The sequence below is a fragment of the Oryx dammah genome, unplaced genomic scaffold (assembly GCF_014754425.2).
Source record: "Oryx dammah isolate SB20612 unplaced genomic scaffold, SCBI_Odam_1.1 HiC_scaffold_10, whole genome shotgun sequence".
NCBI classification, from domain to species: domain Eukaryota; kingdom Metazoa; phylum Chordata; class Mammalia; order Artiodactyla; family Bovidae; genus Oryx; species Oryx dammah.
In genome coordinates, this window is record NW_024070194.1 from 70,740,639 (window position 1) to 70,764,125 (window position 23,487).

General features: G+C 44.2%; 1 protein-coding gene across 1 annotated transcript in view; it reads left to right on the plus strand.

Annotated features, from left to right (window-relative positions):
* SFMBT2 (Scm like with four mbt domains 2) overlaps positions 1-23,487 on the plus strand; it is a 176,632-nt gene that overhangs the window by 7,991 nt on the left and 145,154 nt on the right. The window contains exons 2-4 of the mRNA XM_040248245.1: positions 9,587-9,737; positions 15,335-15,429; positions 18,715-18,955. Coding sequence (XP_040104179.1) covers positions 9,638-9,737; positions 15,335-15,429; positions 18,715-18,955 — 436 coding nt within the window. The 5' untranslated portion in view covers positions 9,587-9,637. The remainder of the gene's footprint in view (positions 1-9,586; positions 9,738-15,334; positions 15,430-18,714; positions 18,956-23,487) is intronic.

Sequence of the window (23,487 nt, forward strand, 5' to 3'; positions counted from 1 at the left end):
AGATTGGCCACTCTGAGTAGCCAGCTGGGCACTTGGGACTAGCCCCATCTCTTGAAAGCTTTTGAATGAAAGCTTTTGGGATCCCGCGTAGACCGTGGTGACTACTTCCTTTTTTGAGTCTCTGTTCCATTTGAGAGGATTGTATATTGTTCTTTCCTACCACATCCATTCTCAACTAGGAAGGTTCAGGAAAATCCAGATCTTCTGAAATGTTTGAGCGGGTTGAGAGAGAGACTTTTGGAGACCTCTAGAATAGTCCCTGTGTTTTACAGATGAAAACTGTTGCTTGTTGTGGTTTAAAAGGCCCAGAGTACATCCTGCTAAGTGATGGTTACACTGCAGAGTTAAACCAGCTCTTCACAGGATTGGTTACATTTCCCAAGTTCTTTATAACTAAAGTAAATTAGTAGGGTGTTTTTATTGACTTGGCAGTTGGATGGGGCCCAACTTATTATTGTCTTATTTATTCTCTTATTTCTCTAGAGCTTCCCTGGTGACTGAGATGGTAAAGAATCTGTGTGCAGTGAAGGAGACCTGGGTTTGATCCCTGGGACGGGAAGACTTGTTTCTAGTAAATTTCCTTTCTGCATTTAGATCATATCTCTCATGCCATTTGATCGGTGCCTCATTTTATAGATACATACCTGTGGCTTAAAGTCAAAACCTGAAATGCTCTTCAAGTGGATCCCCAGAGCTCAGCAGCCTGGGGTCACATCCTTCAGGGATGGGCTTGCAGAGTCTAAATCAGTTGAAGTATCTCTGCATCTGTCCTCCTTGAAGTCATCCATTCAGAAAACCCCCTCAGGAAATTAGGTACTGATGATTAGATGCTTATAGTGGGCTTTCCAGGTGGTGCTAGTGATAAAGAATCCTCTTGCCAATGCAGGACTTAAGAGGTGTGGCTGCACTCCCTGGGTCGGGAAGATCCCCTGGAAGAGGGCATGGCAACCCACTCCAGTGTTCTTGCCTGGAGGATCCCATGGATGGAGGAGCCTGGTGGGCTATGGTCCACGGGGTCACAGAGTCGGGCACGACTGAAGTGACTGCACGCACGCGTGCTCACTGAAGGGGACCCTGTCAGGTGTACTTGCTGAGTTCTAATGACTGTACATACAACGCACAGGCTCATTTCCCTCACTGACCCCTGTGCACAGGTGTGTGATGTGGGATGCACGTCTCCTGTAGAATGTGAGGTTACTTAGCTTTGTTACGGGGGCTTCCCAGGTGGCTCAGCGATAAAGAATCCACCTGCCAATGCAGGAGACTTAAGAGACACAGGTTTGATCTCTGGATTGGGAAGATCCCCTGGAGGAGGAGATGGCAGGCCTCTCCGCAGGGATTTCTTGCCTGGGAAAACTCCCCAGACAGAGGAGCCTGGTGGGCTGTGGTCCATGGGGTTGCACAGAGACTGAGCAGGAGCGTGATAACTTTGCTGCAGCCTCGGGATGGTGCTCTAACTCATCGCTCTTAGTATTTGCAGATGGCAGGGAAGTCCTGTGTTTGCAGTTTGTCCAAGTTACTAGCACGGAATGTCTGTGTTAATTTTGAATGTCATGCTTTGATAAGGCCTTACAGCCAAGCTCTTCTGTGGCAAGTATGCTGACATAAGGATGGTGTTCACCATTGTGGCTTGGAAGTCAGTTTCTGGTGTGACAAGCCCTAGAGAGCTACCTTGATGCAAAGACCAATGGTTAAGTCGATATTATTGCGTCTTTCAAGACCTAGTCTATCTTGATAGGAAATAAATAGAGAATTGTACATAAATAATTCGAAGGGAAATAGTTAAATAAATGAACTTCCAGGATGGTGGCACAGGTAGTCTGTGATTTGATTGGGTTTTCCTTTCTCTCGAGCAAGTAACGTGGAGGGCTGTTACCTTTCTCATTTTGCCCACGCGCTCGCTCTTGAGTGGCTGGTTTAGCTCTATCTGGAGTACTACACTTGCTGTTTGATTGGGATGGGAGATTAAGAGGTGACAGTTAAGACTGTGAATCAGAAGACACAATTGGCTACACTCTGCGTGACAGACTCTAGGTGAGAGTGACATAAGAGGAAAACAAATATTGTATATTAACACATGTATGAGGAATCAGGAAAAACAGTACTGATGAAGCTATTTGTAAGGCAAGAATAGAGGTGCAGACGTCGAGAACGGACCTGGAAGGTCCGGGGCGGGGGGGGGGGGCGGGCGGAAGAAGAAGATGGGATGAATTGAGAGAATAGCTTTGACGGATATATGCTCCTGTGTGTAGAATAGCCAGCTAGTGGGAAGTTACTGTGTAACACAGGGAGCTCCATTTGGTGCTCTGGGATGACCTAGAGGGGTGGGATGGCAGAGGATGGGACAGAGGCTCCAGAAGGAGGGGGCATAGCTGATTCATTTTGTTGTACAGCAGAAACTAATGCTACTTGTAACACAGCTATCCCCCAGCTTAAAAACTTCTTTAAAAAACAAGACGACCCAGTTTGCTGTCGTGGCGATCATTGGCTGCCACTGGCCTTGCTATGGACTCTTTGACCACCTCTTACCCTCTGCAGATCTAATTTCTTGGGACAGAGGTATGAATTGGGATGTGAGAAGTTAGCATTTCTTACGCTGGGGGAGCTGTTTGTGTCAGATTTCAATCTATTTAGAGTGAACTGGATGCATACTGGTTGCAAAGTGGCCAGGAGATTGAGGTCCTAATCAAGGTGTAAACCAAGCTCTGGAGCACATGGCAGATGGTACCGTTTCATGAAATCTTCTGTCCCAAGGAATCAGGTCATCTCCCTGGATGACGGAATCGGAAGGCCTGCCTCTTCTTGGAGAAACAGTGTTGGCTGGTGCGCATAGGGGAGATGGACTTAGTCACGCATGGTTAGTAGAGTGATCCGGGTGACTGGATGGGTGTAAACAGAAGGGAGCCTTCCTTGATAAGTGCCTGGATACTTAACACCTCTTTTCATCTTCAGAGCCATTTATAAATGTGATTCTTGCAGATAACACCTGGGATCCCAGGCTGGTATTTGCACGTTGCTTCATAGGAAGGTGGACGCAGTGATTGTTTCAGAGATGAGATTTGGGTCACAACTTTGTGCCTCCCTTAGAATGCTTTGAGATTTTCCATTTTGATGGAAATGTTTGGGAAGGTCTTGGCTCAGATGAGGTGTCCTGTGCTCATTAGGAAATTCCTGGAGTGTGAAATGAGGCCGCTTTCTCTGATTTAGATATGCTAGATTTCCACGGGCAGCCAGAGCCTGTCTGGAATTTCATAAGCTGTCTGTTTAGGCCTTTGCCTTTAATTTTCAACCTGGAGAAGAGTCTTTCTTTGGAGTCACATAAAAAACAGCTGCCAACCATTTCCCCGTTTCAGAATGACGAGCTTGAAATGGTAAGCATATTAATAGGTAGTAAAATTGCCCGTTTCTTAAACTACTTTAAGTGGATCCCTTTGAAAGGGCTAGATAATTGGGTAACTTTAAAAGAGATGCAACATTTCTTTTATTGCTATTATAGTAATGCTCACTGGAGTAAGGCCTTCGGAGTGGTATGTGTTTTAACTTTGCCTTTTGATGAATGCAGGTAAGAATGGTTTTTAATGCTAAGTTCCTCAGTCATGTCCGACAACTTGGGACTTCATGGACTGTAACCCACCAGGCTCCTCTGTCCATGGGATTTCCCAGGCAAGAATACTGGAGTGGATGGCCATTTTCTTCTCATCTTCTTGACCCAGAGATTGAACCCGTGTCTCCGACATTGGCAGGTGGATTCTTTATCCACTGAACCATTGGGGAAGCTTCATTAATGGGCTTCCCTGATCCCTCAGTGGTAAAGAATCCGCCTGCCAGTCAGGAGACAAAGGTTTGATCCTTGGGTTGGGAAGATCCTCAGGAGTGGGAAATGGCAACCCACTCTAATATTTTTGCCTGGGAAATTCCATGGACAGAGGAAGAAGCCTGGCGGGCTATAGTCCACGGGATTGGAGAGAGTCAGACACAACTTAGCAACTGAACAGTGACAACAAACCGAGCTGAGATTTTTTTTGGCTGTGGGGGGGGGGTTAGGGTGGAGAAACCAGAGACAGCATTTGACATTATTATTATTTTTTAAGAAATTATTTAGTTAGTTATTTTTGACTGTGCTGGGTCCTCACTGCTGCGCATGGGCTTTTTCTCTGCGAGGGGGCTACTGTTTAGCCGTGCTGCTTGAGCTTCTTTCGTTGCAGAGCACAGACTTCGGTATTTGTAGCACACGGGATCAGTAGCTGTGGCTCCTGAGCTCTAGAGCACAGGCTCGATAGTTGTGGCGCACTGACTTAGTTGCTCCGAAGCATGTGGTATCGTCTCGGATCAGGGATCAAAGCTGTGTCTCCTGCATTGGCAGGTAGATGTTTTACCAGAGTCACTAGGGAAGCCCCCCCACCCACCCACCCATTTGGGGCCTTATTGATAGGCTTTCAGATAAAAACAGCACACACCCTGAATTCTAGAGGACCACCCAGTCATCTTCATTACAAGCGTATTACTAAGGAGCACGGTCCTTTTCGGGTGTATTTATTGGGGTTGGCTGTGTATCAGGGGACCCTCAGATGGAGGGGTGGAAACCACGCAGCTGGGTTCTCTCTGAAGTAGTCATCTGCAGCTGACAGCAGAACCAGGAGGTCATAGCCTTTGGTGGAGAAGGCGGGCTGCGCTCATTCACTCGGCAAACCTCTCATTGGCCAGAATGCAGTGGCATGACCACATCCAACTTTTAGGATGGTCCAGAGATGTTTATTTTGGGTAACCAGTTCCTCCTCCCTGCAGACAAAGCAGAAAATGGAGATTTGGTGGGGGAGGGGGGGTCTCTGGTGCCCAGTCATTTCTCCTGTGTGCAGGTTCTGGCACTTTCTGTCCACAGTAGAGTCGCTTGTGATGATCAGGTCATGTGTCTGGGTTCCCAGCCGGCAGTACCGTGGTCACCCCTATATAAATCTGCCTTAATGGCCCCAAGTTCAGTGATTGCTGAACTAAGTGGAGGATGTGTGAGTAGTAGTCATAGTGCCTATTTTGCTGACTCATAAATAAAGGAAAGTTGGTGCATGGAACCATAGCCTTGTATGTGTAAGAATGTAATAGATGGTAAAGACAGCCTGTTAAAAACCCAATGGGGTAAGAATGGATTATTAACTTCTTCACAGTTGGGGAGGACATTTTCTGAATATAAGTTTTAGAAGACATAAGGTGGATCGATGGATCAGACTAAGTTGAAAAAGACCGCATGTTCCATACATGTATCAGAAGGTATCACTAAGGGGAGAATTAAAGGAAAATGTCTGCAAGGGTTTTGTGGGATAAGATACGCAGGGCTCTTAAAAATCCATTAAAAATACCAACAAAGTTAAAATGTGGGAAAGAGCTGAGATGTCATGGGAGAATTGAAAATTATGATGCTCATAATAATGAAAAATTAAAAATCAAAATAATGGCCAGCAGTGGGAGAGGGATAGCAAATAAATAACATATTCATATTGTAATAAAAATCACACAATGATTTTAAGTCATGTTTTCAGAGAAGTTTAATGATGTGGGAGACATGCTTTCTAGGTGATATTAAATGTAAATGAATTAAAATTTTAAATTCTATATGAAAAAAAAACCCCCAGAGAAGTATCTGGAGGAGACACTGTAAGTGCAAAAGAGATTGTCCCTGAGTGTTAGAATTACAAGTGATTTTAGTTTGTCTGTTTTTAATTTTATTTTGCAAGACTTGTGCAGAAAGTGGAAAGGTTATCTTTTATGGAAAGGAAAAAAGTAAACATTGTGAAAAAGCAAATGGTGACATATCATTTACCAAAATAAATCTTGCAGCTGCCTGAGTAGACAAAGACTTGTTACTTGTCCTTACAGAACAGTGTGGATTTTTGGTATAAATGTTGTTGCTCTTGACTTCTATTTAAAATGATGGGTCTGGTTCATTAAATTGAACTTATTTTACAGTCGCTGATTACCTTTTTACAGCATGTAGTTAGACGCAGACAGAGTTGAATCAATAGGAATCTTAAAAACTTGAGCAGACTTTTTCCTCCTTTAATAAGGGCATAGAAGCTACTGATATTTGACTAATTTACTAGTAGTTAGGTTCATAGACTTTTCCTTGCAGAAAAACTGTGCCTGATTACATTTCTGAGGTGGAATGATTTTCTTTAATTTGTAGATGAATGAAAGAAGCTGTAATCTTAGTGGCATAACTTAGCTGCTAAGATTGCTTCTCTTTTGAAATTGTTTTGGTATAAAAAACAGCACATTCACTGAAAACCTACTACTTTAAGAAGATTGCAGTGAAAGATTTTGAAATATTATGGAGAAACTGTTCAGTCTGCTTTTGAAGTTCTTTAGGTTTTAAGATTCCTATGCTCTTTAAACTAGTTTGCTATATATTAAAACTACCAAGAGAGGCAAGAATTGGTGCTGATTTAAGGTATATTCCAAACTCAAATATCATAAACTTCTGCTTCCCTAGGCAGTGGTCTGGGTGTTCAGTATGGCAGCTGCTAATCACATAAGCCTTTTAATAGATACGCATGCATGCTCAGTTGCTAAGTCACGTTCGACTCTTTGTGACCCCAAGCCCGCCAGGCTCCTCTGTCCATGAGATTGTCCAGGCAAGAATACTGGAGTGGGTTGCCATGTTCTTTTCCAGATTTAAATAGGTATAAAAAGGAATATTACTCAGCCATGAAAAAGAATGAAAAATTTGCCATTTGAGCAACATGGATGCCCCTGGAAGGTATTATGCTTAGGGAAATATGTCAGACAGAGGGAGACAAATACTATATGTTATCACATATATAGAATCTAAAAAATATAACAAAGGGATATAATAAAACAGAAGCAGACTCACGGACATAGAGAACAAACTAGTGGTTATCAGTGGGGAGAGGATCGGGGAGGGGCAAGTTAGGAGTAGGGGCTTAAGATATACAAAATCAGTTCAGTTCAGTTCAGTTCAGTCGCTCAGTTGTGTCTGACTCTTTGCGACCCCATGAATCGCAGCACGCCAGGCCTCCCTGTCCATCACCATCTCCCGGAGTTCACTCAAACTCACGTCCATCAAGTTGGTGATGCCATCCAGCCATCTCATCCTCGGTCGTCCCCTTCTCCTCCTGCCCCCAATCCCTCCCAGCATCAGAGTCTTTTCCAATGAGGCAACTCTTCGCATGAGGTGGCCAAAGTACTGGAGCTTCAGCTTTAGCGTCATTCCTTCCAAAGAACACCCAGGGCTGATCTCCTTTAGAATGGACTGGTTGGATCTCCTTGCAGTCCAAGGGACTCTCAAGAGTCTTCTCCAACACCACAGTTCAAAAGCATCAATTCTTTAGCGTTCAGCTTTCTTCACAGTCCAGGAAAAACCAAAGCCTTGACTAGACACACCTTTGTTTACAAAGTAATGTCTCTGCTTTTGAATATGCTATCTAGGTTGGTCATAACTTTCCTTCCAAGGAGTAAGCATCTTTTAATTTCATGGCTGCAGTCACCACCTGCAATGATTTTAGAGCCCCCTAAAATAAAGTCTGGCACTATTTCCACTGTTTCTCCATCTATTTCCCATGAAGTGATGGGACCAGATGTCATGATCTTTGTTTTCTGAATGTTGAGCTTTAAGCCAACTTTTTCACTCTCCTCTTTCACTTTCATCAAGAGGCTTTTGAGTTCCTCTTCACTTTCTGCCATAAGGGTGGTTCCATCTGCATATCTGAGGTTATTGACATTTCTCCCAACAATCTTGATTCTAGCTTGTGCTTCTTCCAGCCCAGCATTTCTCATGATGTGCTCTGCACAGAAGTTAAATAAGCAGGGTGACAATATACAGCCTTGAGGTGCTCCTTTTCCTATTTGGAACCAGTCTGTTGTTCCATGTCCAGTTCTAACTGTTGCTTCCTGACCTGCATATAGGATTCTCAAGAGGCAGGTCAGGTGGTCTGGTATTCCCATCTCTTGAAGAATTGTCCACAGTTTATTGTGATCCACACAGTCAAAGGCTTTGGCATAGTAAAGCAGAAATAGATGTTTTTCTGGAACTCTTTTGTTTTTTCCATGATCTAGTGGATGTTGGCAATTTGATCTCTGGTTCCTCTGCCTTTTCTAAAACCAGCTTGAACATCAGGAAGTTCACGGTTCACGTATTGCTGAAGCCTGGCTTGGAGAATTTTGAGCATTACTTTAGTAGCATGTGAGATGAGTGCAATTGTGTGGTAGTTGAGCATTCTTTGGCATTGCCTTTCTTTGGGATTGGAATGAAAACTGACCTTTTCCAGTCCTGTAGCCACTGCTGAGTTTTCCAAATTTGCTGGCATATTGAGTGCAGCACTTTCACAGCACCATCTTTCAGGATTTGAAATAGCTCTCCTGGAATTCCATCACCTCCACTAGCTTTGTTCATAGTGATACTTTCTAAGGCCCACTTGACTTCACATTCCAGAATGTCTGGCTCTAGGTGAGTGATCATACCATTGTGATTATCTTGGTCGTGAAAATATTTTTTGTACAGTTCTTCTGTGTATTCTTGCCACCTCTTCTTAATATCTTCTGCTTCTGTTAGGTCCATACCATTTCTGTCCTTTATGGAGCCCAAAAGATACTAAGTATCTTCTCTTAATTCATCCTACAGGAAGAGTTACCTAAGGGAAACCAAGATATACAAAATACTAGGTAGTAATTTCTCAGTTTTTTTCTTTATCAGGTGATGCCCTGTCACTCAACATATTCTTATTTTCTATTTCCATTCAGTCTCTCCCTCTCTGTCCATCTGTCTGGCATGCAGCCGCCCTAATGATTTTTCTGAAACAAACCTGATCGTTTTGCTTCCTAGAAGGAAGCCCTGCAGTGCCCACTTCTGCCTGCAGAGTGAAGTGCAAGGATTTGGTCTCTATTTTGGCAAACCAGCCCTGACTGGCTGACTCGGGTATTTCACTGGCTGTTAAGTACACAAACCAGATTGTAGGATTCTGTGAGAATCGACTGTAATTTTGCCTGTTTTCCCACCAATTCTAGCAGAATGCAAGTGTGGAATCACCATCTTATTACAGGACAAGTGCAGTTGGTCAGAAAGCACGTTATTGGCATGCAGTGATGCTTTGTCTGGTTTTAGTAACAAATCACTTGTGAGACACCAGTTACCTTCCCTGTGTGTGGGGACGCTGAGGCCCGGGCAGGGGATGGGGGGTGGGTGCGGTTCCTGCTTCATAGCTTCCAGCGAGAGAGGAGGGAGAAGGTGGATCGCGGAGTGTCTTACTAATGTCGCCAAGGTAGATCTGGGGGTTGAAATGGCAGTTTTGTTGATTGAATGACACTTCTGTTGATTGATGAAAAATGTGTCCCTTACTGGTGATGATGACCTGGGGAAAATGGATGCTTTTGCTGTGCTGTGACCTTGTTGTTGACCTTGTATCACCATGTGCTCTTTAGTCTTCAGTCCTGGTATTTTCTGTTGCTAACGTGAGGTCACACCCTGCACGTTGTAATGATTGGTAGCCGCTTTGATGGGCTGTCGTTAGTTTCGGAGAGTTCAGAAATTCGTGGTTACCATTACTGTGCTCTGACTTCTGCTGTTGTTGGTTTCCCTTAGGTAACTCTTCCTGCAGGATGAATTAAGAGAAGACGATTTCAGCCGTTAAGAATGGAGGGCAGTGGGTCAGTTTCCAGTATGCAGGACCCTTCATCCTCACCCTTGGAAAAACATCAGAGCTCCGCGGATCGTAATGGAGATCTTGATTCAGGTGCGATTTTGTTTCCTAAACGAGTTTGGCCCTTTGACGTCTTGATCGGTATTTTCCTGAGAATGTTTAGAAAACATTGGGGCGTATTCTGAGGCTTTACATCCTGCTTGTTCTGAGATCTGCAGGGATGTTTATAAGCATATAGCAGCTTGAAAGTTAATGGAAAATTGGGTTCAAAATACTAGACTGAGCAGGCTAGGTTATAATAAGGTGACATGTCACTTCAGAATCTCAATGGCTCTGTGACCCAGCAGTCCCCATCCTGGGCGTGTATCTGGACAAAACTGTAGATAAATGCACCCCACTGTTGGTGCCGCACTGTTTACAGTAGTGAAGATTTGGAAGTAGCCTAAGTGTCCGTCGACAGATGAATAGATTAAGAAGATGTGGTACCTAGATGCAAATAGACTCTTAGCCACAAAAAGAATGAAATACTGCCATTCGCAGCAACATGTATGAATCTAGAGATTGGTTATCATTCTAAGTGAAGGCAGTCAGAGAAAGACAAATATCATATGATATCACCTTATATATGGAATTAAAAAATAGTACAAATTGAACTTATTTACAAAACAAAGGCACTCACAGACATAGAAAACAAGCTTAAGTTTATCCCTCTCTTGGATAAATTAGGAGGCTGGGATTAACATATACACACTACTGTGTGTATAATAGATACAACAACATCTTGTTGTATATAGCACAAGGTACTCTACTCAATATTCTGTAATAAACCATAATGGAAAAGAATCTGATAAAGTATATATATGTGTGGGGTGTGTGTGTTTGTATGTATGTGTGTGTAACTGGGTCACTTTGCTGTACACCTGAAGTGAACACAACATTGCAAATCAACTGTGCTCCAATAGAAAATAAAACCTCAGTAGCTTAACACAGTAAGTGCTTATAAATTGGCCATACCGTTTGAGCAGGGCCAGTGGAGGCTCTGTCCGATGAGTCCTCCCACACCCTCTTTAGGGCTGTCATCTCTCCATGATGCTCCGAGCTCTGTCCTCACAGGAGTGAGCCAGGCTGAAGGGGCTTGAATCGGCGCTTAAATCCTCGAGCCCAGAGGAGGAGACCTTTGCTCCCAATCTCTTGACTAGAGCTAGTCGTGGGTTTCGGCTGCTGCAAGGGAGGTGACCAAGTAAAACTGTCTCCCATGTGCCCAGAAAGAGAGGGCCAGGGTGATCTGCCCAATTGTCGAATGCCCCCTCCCAAGACCCTTTCTTTCCTTCTTTTTTTTTTTTTTGGCCGTACCTCGAGGCTTGAGGGATCCTAGTTCCCCTATCAGGGACTGAACCTGGAGCATGGCAGTAAAAGCACCAAGTCCTAAAGAGCATAATGTGAAAGATATTTAGATTCTGTGAATTTGTGCTAAAATATTTCTCCTTTTAAGAAATCCCAAACAAAGCAATGGATATCTCTGATTGAATTTTCTACTTAACCAGTGAATTTATCCATGCATCTTTTTCTAACTACTGACGTAATAAAGAGTTTATTTTAAAAAGATAATTTTAAAAAAATAAAGGTTTGTGATATTTACATAACAGCAACTTTTATAAGGACAGCTTGGCTCGGAATCATAAACATTGCTCTGGAGAATTCATTAAAAAATGACCATTAACTTCTGGGAGATTTGACCTCCATCTGAAAAGTTACAAGATGTGTCTTTGCATTTTAAGGAGACCACGAGTCTTAACGTGGTTGCTCCTGGGTGTTTGTGTAGTTGGGGGTCCCCCACCCTCACTCCCAGTTGCTGTAGTTTCCTGCTTGATGATCCACTGTTTGCTATGAAGACTTCAGCTTCACACAGAGGACTCTCTGTCTCATAAACAGCTCTTTTATTTTTCATTTTGCCTCATTTTAAGGAAGGCTCAAATAGTAGTTGGGGCCCATGACACTCGAGTCCCCTCAATGAAATTGTTGTTCAGTCGCTAAGTCATGTCTGAGTCTTTGTGGCCCCATGGACTGCAGCACGCCAGGCTCCTCTGTCTTCACTATCTCCTGGAGTTTGCTCATGTCCATTGAGTCGGTGGAATCAGTGACATTATCCAACCATCTCATCCTCTGCCATCCCATTCTTCTTTTGCCTTCTGTTTTTTCCAAGATCAGGGTCTTTTCTAATGAGTCAGCTCTTTGAATCAGGTGGCCGAAGTATTGGAGCTTCAGCTTCAGCAACGGTGCTTCCAAAGAATATTCAGGGTTACCATGTAAAATTTCTTCTCCTCCCAGGGGCCCTGAGGCCACCCCCAGGATAAGCCCCATGGATGCTCTGAGGCCTCCCCAGCAGACAGCTTGGGCAGCTCTGGTACGGGGCTCAGAGAAGGAAGTTGGGTCGGGATTGGATTCCTGCTCCATTTCTTCAGTTGCAGTGATGAAAGCAGGCAAAACAGTGTGCTGATGGAGATTCCCTGACATTCTTTTTTCAGACCAGCTCAATGTAATTTGCTGATGAAGCCTGCAGATAGAGTGGCATTGCACATTCAGACAGGGCAAGCCACTGAGGGAAAGAATTATGCTGGAAATGTGGGCTTGATGTATATATATTTTGTATTAGGGGTATACCAATGTGAATAGTTGGACGTGACTTTGCGGCTAAACAACAACAACCACCAGAGTTCCATGGGCTCTACTGTTTGGGAAGGAAAGGAATCAACATTCTTTGTAGAAAATTCCAGATCTCTTACTCTTCCTGCTGGGGACTGGTTCAGTATGACTCAATAATATTCCCCCTCCTCCCCTTTTAGAGTTTCTCTGAACAGTTGTTGCCTCCCTAACTAGGAGAATGGGGTGTGTTTCTTTTTTTTTTTTCTGGAAAGTCTGTCTGGCCTTCTTGGGGTCTGGAAAGCTGAGACAGCCTTGAGGGCCTTGTGTTGTCCGCACCCCCTCCAGGTGTAGTCCTGCAGCTGTGAACTCAGGCCTAGGATGGATGTTGGCTAGTCCTTGCTGCGTTCCATCCATGCCGTGTGTCTGTCCAGTGTGCTTACAGTGGCTGTTGTTCAGGGGCTAAGTCGCGTCTGACTCTCTGTGACCCCAGGGACTGCAGCACGTCAGGCTTCCCTGTCCTTCACCATCTCCTGGAGTTTTGCTCAAACTCATGCCCATTGAGCCGGTGAGGCCATCCAGCCATCTCATCCTCTGTCGCCCCTTTTTCCTTTTCCCTCAATCTTTCCCAGCATCAGGGTCTTTTCCAGTGAGTTGGCTCATTGCAACAGTAGAACTGTTTTTTTAAACCTTGTGATCCTAGGGACTATCAGCAGTTAGAATGATAAAGATTGAGTGCCTTCTTCCTTTCTCTTTCCACTTAAATATCTAGCTGACAAGAACGTGCCCTGTAAGATTTCATTTACTCTAAACCTGCTGGTTTTCTGTTCCTTGACTGGGTACTGGAAATAGGTTTAATATTTTGCTTGCAAAGGACTTCATTGGCAGCCCACTAGTTAAGACTCTGTGTAGGGGGCACAGGTTCAATTCCTGGTTGGGCAACTAAGATTCCAAGTTTCATGCCCCCCCTCCCCAAATTTTTTTTCCCTTGCAAAGTTAGTCTTATTTCAGATGGTAATAGTCTACAACCCAAGATCTGATCCCTTAAAAAAAGATGGGTGAGTCCTGTGTTGATTCCATTTTTCACTGTAAAGCTGTCTGCACATCCGCTTTTCAGTAAAGTGTTCAGTATTCTTTTTCTAGTTAATAGAATACAGCGTGCTGTATTCTAGAAATGGATCACCACCAATAAACACTCCTTTCTTTTAAATCGTGACATTTCCGTAGTAGCTCGTCATAATCTGTTTGCATTACATCATGGGGAATGCCTCCCACCGGTTCTTGTGCAGAGAAGAGAGATTGTCTACAGAGTTTCCTTGATAAAACGTGGATGGGTTTAAGAGGTTTATGAATCAGCTGTAAATATTTGCTGTGGGTTTATGAGACCTCCGCTTATAAACAGTGTGTGTTTATCTGTTACTCTTTGAAATGTCTTTAGAGAATCAGCTGCTCAGGGCATAGGTGTCTGAGGAAGTGTCACTGCTACAGTTCCCAAGAGGTTGTCTTGTGGGTAATCTTCAACTTTGTGCATGATTTTATTGTTAAAACAGCATTGTTGTTCAGTCACTTAGTCGTGTGTCCAACTCTTTGTGACCCCATGAAGACCTATAAGACCTTCCAAAACAGCGTACTTAAGAGTTAACAGCACTGAAGTCTGGCTCTTGGGTGCTTTTTAAAGTATTTATTTAAAAACTTTTTTTTTTTTTTTTTTGGATGTGGACCATTTTTAAACTCTTTATTGAATTTGTTACAATACTGCTTCTGTTTTATGCTTTGAATTTTTTTTGGCCCAGAGGCATGCGGAATCTTAGCTTCCTGACCAGGGACCGAACCCACACCCTCTGCATTGGAAGGGCAGATTCTTAACCATTGAACCTCTAGGGGAGTCCCTCAGAAATTTGTTTAGATGATAGAGAGCGCCTGTGCTTTCCTGAGCACTGATCTCACTGATGAGGAGGGGCCCAATTATACCTTGTCCTTTCTTGATTGACAGGTATGAATGCCTGGGTGAGCGCCAGAGCTGCTGTGGCCTGTTTTAGTGGGAGAGGAGAGTGGAAATGTAGCTTGTAATGAATTCACATTGGGCAGAAGCAGCCTTTTTGGTGATAGTGTAGGTGAGAATCTTATGGAGGATCAGGAGTTCTGGGGAGTGGGTTCAGAGTTGAAGTTGAGATTAAGCCCTGGCTGTGGTCTCCCCGCCACTTCCAGGGATGGGAGCCGTCAGGTCTCCTCCGGTTCTGACGAGGGTCCCTTAGGGTCAGGCCTGGACAGCACCAAAGGTGTCTGTACGGTAATCCCCACCTCCTAATCTGTGCCACCTTCCTGTTCTGTGTCCATATGTCCGTTTCCTGTCTGTCCCTGCCCTGCAGATAAGTTCCATCAGTACCATTTTTCTAGATTCCACATAATATGCCTTAACAGACGATATTTGTTTTTCTCTTTCTGACTTATTTCACTCTATGACAGATTGTAGGTCCATCTGCATCTCTACAGATAACCCCGTTTCTCCCCTTTAATGGTTGAGTAATATTCGACTGTGTCATATCTTCATCCATTGGTCTGTTGATGGACATTTGGGTGGCTCAGTGGTAAAGAGCCCGACTGCCAGTGCAAGAGCTGCAGTAGACCGTTTGATCCCTGGGTAGGGAGGACCCTCTGGAGGAGGAGATGGCAACCCTCTCCAGGATTCTTGCTGGCAAATCCCATGGACAAAGGGGCCTGGCGGGCTGCAGTCCATGGGGTCGCAAAGAGTCAGACGTGACTGAGCGTACATAGACACTCTCGGTTGCTTCTGTGTCTCTTTCCAGTCTTCTGTTTCTAAAACCAGCAAATGGGAACTTTGAAAAAGAATTCAGCAGTGCCCTTCTACACGCTGAATTTGTTCCTGTCTCGCACCAAAGAGTTTCTGATTTTCATGGAAGGCCAGTGCCTTTCCATTCTTCTTGCTAATATTGATTTTCTGTTTTTTTTTTTTTTCTTGTTTGGTTTTTGTTTTGGGTGTTTCTTTTAAACGTTAAAAATTTTTCTTTTTTTTTTTGCTCTTTCCACAGAAGAAGGCTCCAGTTTGGAGGAGACTGGCTTTAATTGGGGGGAGTACTTGGAAGAGACAGGAGCCAGTGCAGCCCCACATACATCCTTCAAACACGTAAGTGATGGTGACGGCCCTTCTTCTGGTTCGCGATTGGGATGTGGGAGATGCCAAACCTGTTTTGCAAAAGGGGATGAAAAGGAAAGATAAATTTGGCCAAGATTTATCCCCTGGAGAAAGGAATGGCTGCCTCCTCCAGTATTCTTGCCTGGAGAATTCCATGGACAGAGGAGTCCATGGGCTCACACAGAATAGGACACACCTGAGCGACTCACAGTTTCTTAGAAATACGTAGGAGATGAGGAAGTGAGTGGTGGGGTGAGCCTTCCTCGGATCCTGCCCAGAGCAAGTGCTCATGGGTTTCAGCCTTGTTTTGAGCCTCAAAAAGCCAGAGCAGGAGGCTGTGTTCCTGTCCGTCTGGGGGACGGAGACAGGTAAGGTTGATGCGAGCAGATAAAAGCAACTAGGCAAGTAGGTGTTATGAGTCGTGTCTTCTTAGGAGGCGTAAGGACTGTATATTTTAATTTTCTGTTGATATTTTTACTTTGAAAGGACACCTAAAAAGCTGTCTAGCCATTTGTGGACAGATGAGCCTAATTATAGGAAATGCCAGAAGTATTCAGGAAATATTTGGATCAAACCAAAAAAATCACCCTCATCAGTACTTTTTTTGAACAATGCAAATAGTGTGCCAAGCAGAGGACAAGTCCCAGGAAGTTAAAAAAAAAAAAGTTTTTATCCAGTGTTTGCTTAGACAGGAGATTTTGGTGTTATATCATTAGCAAGAAAAAGTAACTTTCTAGGACCCAAGTTCCTGGGTTTTACTCTTTGCTTTACTGGAAATGAAAATTTAATAATGAGAGACATTCCCTCCCCCCCACCACCTCTCCATACCGGGCTTCCCAAGGCAAGAGATTTAGCCATCAGAAACAAATTGGGGGACTTTCTCTACCTGGCCTTCCCTCTGGCTCTTTTGCTAAATTAGGAAAGCACTTTCTTTATTTTAATGCAACATTTTATTCTTTTTGGAGGTGAAGTTTTTTTGAAAAAGAGTTTAAGGCCTTATTAAACTTGCATGACCTCGTTAAAGGTGGATTGCATTCCTGATTGCTTTTTAACACTGACACTTAGATTGTTATAATTACTGGCTTATTATGAATGGGATTGTGGCCATTTAGTGAAACCAGCAGGCAAATATTAAAACATAACAAAACTAAAACTCGCCTATACCAAGTGGTTTCTGTTTTGCCAAAGCTGTTGTAACGTGAGCCTGTCTGGTGCCAGAAGGACTTGGTAGATTTCTCCAGGCACTTTAGGAATGAGGTAGATCTTCCTTGGAAGCTCAGTGGTAAAGAAACTGCCTGCCAGTGCAGAAGATGCAGCTTCTATCCCTGGGTTGGGAAGATCCCCTGGAGAAGGAAATGGCAACCCACTTCAGGATTCTTGCTGAGGAATCCCATGGACAGAGGAGCCTGGCGGGCTCCAGTCCATGGGATCACCAAGAGCCTGACATGACTTAGCAACTAAATAACAACTGATCGACAACTTTTCCCTTCTTTTCTGTACTGGGAAGTTACCAATATCTCTGTATGAAGTCAGTGCTGTTCTCTTTCACCCAGTCTGTTCCCCTCCCTGCCTTTCAGTCCTGGTATAGTGTCCTGTACTGCAGAGGACCCATGGATGAACAGTTTATAATCCCATCATCTCTTTGTGCAGCAGATACTCAAGGGCATCTGATGTGCTTGCTCTAGAATATTGTAGCTTGCAAGGGTGGAAAGTTTTCTTCTGTGGGGAGGGCTAGCAAATAGTCATAGACACGTGTGTGTGTGTGCTAAGTTGTTTCAATTGTGTCTAACTTGGTGCGACCTAATGGACTGCAGCCTGCCAGGCCCTTCTGTCCATGGAATTCTCCAGGCAAAAATACTGGAGTGGGCTGCCATCTAGAGAATCTTCCCGACCCAGGGATCGAACCCTTGTCTCTTAAGTCTCCTGCATTGGCAGGCGGGTTCCTTACCGCTAGCACCATCTGGGAGCCCCTTCATAGATGACAACCCTTAATTAAAAAAACAAAAAAAGAAAATCCATTTTCTGAGGCTGCACTGTTCACATGCCATCTAGCCACGAGCCATCTAGCACTTGGAAAGTGTGTTGTCCAAATTGAGAACGAAAGTGAGCAGGACCCTATAGGACCTTCCTGGGAACAAATGCCCATGTTCCTAATTCCAAAGCTTTAGCTTCCTAAGGTCTTCTCTGAGTTTCAAAGAGCAGATTTAATCAGAGAAGTAAGAAAAATGAACAAGGGAAAGCTGTCAAGCAAGACAAAATAATAATTGTTTAGTTGCCAAGTCATGTCTGACTCTTGGGACCTCATGGACTCCAGCCTGCCAGACTCCTCTGTCCATGGGATTTCCCCGGCAGGAATCCTGGCGTGGGTAGCCATTTCCTCCTCCAGAGGATCTTCCCAACCCAAGGATCCAACCCATGTCGTCTGCATTTGCAGGTAGGTTCTTTACCACTGAGCCACCAGGGAAGCCCCAAATAATGATAGTTTAGCCATAAAACAAAGTCAAGGACCCTTAATTCCTCCTCATGGGCTGCAGATAATATCCTGAGCATGATCCTTGAGTAGTTTTGCAGATACCAAAACCCCCACCAGCTGGAAGAGGTTAACTGCACGGCAGCCAGCAGCATGTGGACCCCAGACATGTCAGAACCAGAAGGTTGATGACTGAGTTTCTGAACACATCACCCTGTTACCTCTGTACCAACCAGTCAGAGAATTGTGCATTAGCTGATTTCACAGCTTGTGGCCCACATCCCTGACTTTGCCTTAGAAACCCAGGGAGTTTGGGTCTTTTGAGCATGAGTTGCCCATTCTCCTTGCTTGGCCCCGCAGTAAACGCTGTACTTTGCTTCACCACAGCCCAGCCTGTTGATTGACTTTACTGGATGTCTGACTAACAGACTCAAGTTCTGTTTCGTAACAGGATGTGCTGTTAAGTGTAGAATGCACACCAGATTTCAGAGGCTTCTTTGGAAAATAAATATGAAAACTTTCTCGTTACTATTTTTTTATGTTGATTACATCTTGAAATGATGCTACTTGGGATTCTTTGGGTTAAATAAAACACATTACTATGATTAATTTCATCTGTTTTATCTGTTTTTAAAGTGGCTGCTAGGAAATTTAATGACTCACCAGTGGCTCACATTATATTTCTCTTAGGCGGTGACGGTCTCAGGAAACAAATACTAAGTGTTAGGTTTTTAATCGTTCTTGTTACTTTCCCGATGTCATGTGTCTAGTGGGTGATGGATTTCTTGTGTTTTTGGTTCTTTAAGGTTGAGATCAGCATTCAGAGCAACTTCCAGCCGGGGATGAAGCTGGAGGTGGCCAACAAGAAGAACCCGGACACGTACTGGGTGGCCACAGTCATCACCACCTGCGGGCAGCTCCTGTTGCTGCGTTACTGTGGTTACGGGGAGGACCGCCGGGCTGACTTCTGGTGTGATGTGGTGATCGCAGACCTGCACCCCGTGGGGTGGTGCACGCAGAACAACAAGACCCTCATGCCCCCGGACGGTGAGCATGGGCTGGCCCAGCTCTCGGGCGTCACTTGTGATGCTCAGAGAGAAATCTTGTAGCGATTTGATAACTGTGATTTCCTCAGAAGATCCACCATTTTCACAATCTCTTCTTGAGTGGCTTCAGCCTGAGGGTGCTGTAGTAAGGGGGAGCTGGGTGTGTTTTCAGGAGTTGGAGCTGAACCTGATGGCTGAACCCACTGTGGCCCTTTATAACCTTTGAGCTTAATCAATCCTTGTGTGGGTGTTTGGAGATAGGGAAAGGAAGGCCGAAGTGATCCTGACAGTGGAGGTCTTATTCTCTATTTCCTGCTGATGGGTTATCTTGCCTTGTTTCTGGGTGAAATCTTGCCTTTTTGCTGTGGTTGCTTATCTCAAGACTTACTCTTCAAATTTGACACTTTTAAAACACTCGGAGAAGAAGTAAGTGGGTTTCTTCACTTTATAATACATCCTCTAGTGGGTCATTTTAGAGAGAAGTTCCAGGATACAGAATTGTAATACTCTTAAGAGCTGATGGGTTCATTTAGTTAAAAAAAAAAAAAATCCATGTTGTAGCTTTAGAAAAGAGGGCAGAGTTGATGAATCAATTCTCTTTCTTGCTTGGGTGAAAAATGTGGCAGCCGCCCTAGTTTCAGAAACACCATCAAATTTGTATCCTTTTGACTTCGTGCTCTTAGGCAAGACCCAGACACACTTAAAATGACAAATTGCAAGTGAAAAATGGGGAAACCCTGTGAGAAGGAGACACCATTAATGTGACTGAAAGATCTGAAGTCTGTTCAGACCATCCCAAGTGAGGCTAATTGGAGAATTTCTTTATTGCTCGTTTTAGAGAACTTTTAACAAAATTGAGTAGGTGATCGATACACGGCTTGGAAATCTTGCGTACAGAGAACAAAGTCAGGAAGTCGCAGGTTCACAGGGCAAGAGGTTTATTGATCGCTGTAGTGCAGGATAATCATTGCTTTGTAGCCAGAGATAGCAGCTCATTCCAGGGGGAATCGTGGGCTGTGTTTTTGCCCAAGGATTCTTGGTGGTGTGCTTTTCTGTCTTGTGGAGCTCATCACACGGTATATCCCACAGCTGTACCTGGTTGATCTTTGTCATGGTTAAACTTGAAAGGCGTCCCAGACTATTTAACACGAGTGAAAGTGGTCCATGACACCTCATATATTTGTTTGAGATGCTGCGTGATGAAAGATTTTCTTACTGATCCCAGGAATCACAGGTGGGAAAAGCAGGAACATGGCAGGTGGAGCCAGAGATGGGGGTTCTTGTCTGCCATTTCCTGTAGGGACCTGGGTGAGACCCCTCCATCTTCTCCTCTTTGAAATGAGAGGTGATAGTGTATAATCTCTATAAAGAGTTTTCCAGCATGACCTGCCTTGGTTTGTGATCCTTGGGAAGGAGAGGAGGAGGAGGGCACGGGTTTTGCTATTGGGTGTGCAAAGGGTGGAGTTTGCTTTGGGATTAGAATCGGTGGAATTCCAGCCTGGGAGTCTGTGCAAAGCACAGAAGTCAGTTTTCTTTGTGATTGTTGGGGCTGGTGATGTTTCGGTGGATCAGGGAGCAAACTCAGTGGGGAAATCATGATGAGCGTTTGAGTCCTTTGTTGCCTGCCATGGATAGAATTTCACTTGATACAGAATTGTAGACTCTGCTTCCTCTTTGGAACCCTGAGATCTGGGAGCGGAGCGCTCAGTTTCTGAGAGACTAGTCAGAACGTGGATGACAGTTTCAACATACCGTTGGATCAAGTGAGAGGGCAGGAGTTTTGGGTGATTTTATTAATGGGGAAGGGAGAGGACTGCCTTCTCCGGTCACATGTAGGGTGCAGGGCCCCAGTCTTTCAGGTCATTTTGGGATTCAAGTAGCTTTCTGTCTTCTAAAGTCACCGCCCTGAAAACGGGTCATTTTAAAAATTTTAGATGATCTTTTACCGAGCATGTGGCATCTTTTGCAGTCCTGTATGTTCCTGCCTTGCTCTTTGTTTGTTTGTTTGCATTTATTTATTTAATTCGGCTGCCTTGGGTCTCAGCTGTGGCATGTGACATCTTTGTTGAGTCATATGGGAACTTCCTCAAGGTGCACAGACTCTCTAGTTGTGGCGTATGGGCAGAGTAGGTGGGAATCTGGCGTACAGAGAACCAAGTACATCCCACAACCATACCTGGTTGATCATGCAGGCTTAGTTGCTCTGTGGCATATGGGATCTTAGTTCCCTGACCAGAGATTGAGCTAGTGTCCCATGCATTGCAAGGGAGATTCTGAACCACTGGTCCGCCAGGGAAGTCCCTGCCTTGCCCTTTTAAGTGAAATTAGTCTTTGAATCAGTGCAGGCCATCATTACACCGTTGATGTTAGGAGGAAGGAAACAGCATGGCAACAACTCTGGGGTAGTTTGTTAAGAGAGTTCCTTTAATAAAGACAGGTTCAGAGAGACTTGGGTTTAGTGACCCACTGGCCATTGCAAGAGCAATGTTCCTGGTCCAGAGCTAATTGCCACTAATCTTTCTTATTAAAAGTACTAAGGAGCACAGTACATTAAAGCCTCACTAAGTGCAGTGGAGGATGATAGCTCTTAATACCGGAGCAAAATGTAAAGCATTTCAGCTTGCTGAATCAATACAGCTCGATTTATTCATAAGCACGTTCTCGCTTGCAAAGGGCAGCTGCCAAATAATTATTGTTTATGGTGATAATGTAAGGAAATCATTTAACCCAATGACTGTTTCACTGTTATTTGTTCAGAAGTAACAACATTGCCTCTTAACGTCTGGGCTTGGGGAGCTTTGGCATCCTGGCAGGTACCCGCAGAATCCCGGAAAGGAACGCTCCTGTGAGATTGCAGGTAAACACATTCGAGGATGCCCATCCAAATAATGCCTACCCTCCCAGCCCCTGGCTTATATTATACCTTGAGAGGTATTATATTTATGTGCGCTTTCTACCGTTGCAAGGAAAGTATTGGAATTCTGGTGCCTTAGGATTCATGCCACTAATTTTTATTTTCCCCATTATTAAAATTTCCATAACTTGAATTGCAAACTCTGCAGTCTTGCCAGAATGACTCTATTTGCCGTTCGAGGTTGAATTAGAATGACTGGAGTTAGTTAATAGGTAACTTATTTGAATACAGTGATGTTTATTCATGAAGTGTTGGGAGAAAGGGTGACTGTGGCCTTCTGTTAGGTTGTGGGATTGGATCCTGCCTGGTTGTGAAGCTGGTGCTGGACTGTTTGGGAGAATTATTGTTTTTGCTATAGTTGATTGTGAAATAAGAGATGTGGCCGTTGGTACACAAGACCCTAATTTGAGTGGGTGACAGAACTTACCAGTCTGTAACCGTTGTTTAACTGTGGACTCAAACTAGACTTTGTTTGTGTTACATGAGACAATCAGCATTTAAAATTCCTATTAAAAAAAAATTAATGACATTTTACTAATACTAGCAAAACCTAAACAATCACATTGTTTTCATTGGCTATCTGATATCGTAACTGGAATTTGATTTGTACACTAATAAGAAAATTAAATATATATACTATAGACTCAAAGAGAAATGGTAAATCTAAGTGGACTTTTGGAGTTGACTAAATGTTAGATGGTTTAATGTGAAAAATTCAAGAAAATTAGTGTTAAGAAAGGTGATGGATTTGGCTTTTTGAGATTTTTAAGAAGAGGATAGAAAACTTCCGTTCAGACTGTTTTCCATTTTGTCATTTTTTGGAGGCAAATAAACGAAGAGATCTGTTCTGGAGCTTCCTTGCCAAATGGTAATCGTGAGATTATGTAAAGTTATGTAAATTGTATCAGATGCTATTTGGGTTTTTCTGCACCATGGGAAAATCGTAAGCACAGAGCGGGACTATGAGATTTTCCTTTTTGGTGTTAGACATACATGTGTTTATTTTCTTTTGCTTCCTAACCCTGCAGCATATGTACTTTAAATCAGGCTAGTGTTTAATTCTGTGTGGAAGTGAGGGTGAGTTAGTCCTGTGGGTTTCCTTGCCTTGTGGTCTGGTCCCTATTCCACATGGTTAATGCTGTTGGAGTCCCAAGCCCACCCATCAGCTCTCTTCCTTGGTCCCCTACTGCCCACCCAAGGATCTTGGCCTCCGGATGCTCCCGACTGGGCTTTGGTCTGGGTGGTCCCTTGTGGGGGCTTCTTAGCTCTCACTGGACCCTGTTCCTGCTGTGGGCACACCCTTTACTACCATGATCCTAGTGTAGAGCCTGCAAGAGAAGCCTCCACTCAACTTCAGACAGGCTCATCCCCCTTGGCATGATGGGTCCTTGCGGACTGCCGTTTTCCCCAGCCCTGACGCTGACTACTGATCCTCCCTGCTCTCTGACCTTGAGCCAGGGGCCGTCAGTGTCCAGGAGCCCTCAGTGTCATCTCTCCAGGAGCCCTCAGTGTCCTCTCTCCAGGAGCCTCAGTGTCCTCTGTCCAGGAGCCCCCAATGTCCTCTGTGCAGGGGCCTCAGTGTCCTCTGTCCAGGAGCCTCAGTGTCCTCTGTCCAGGAG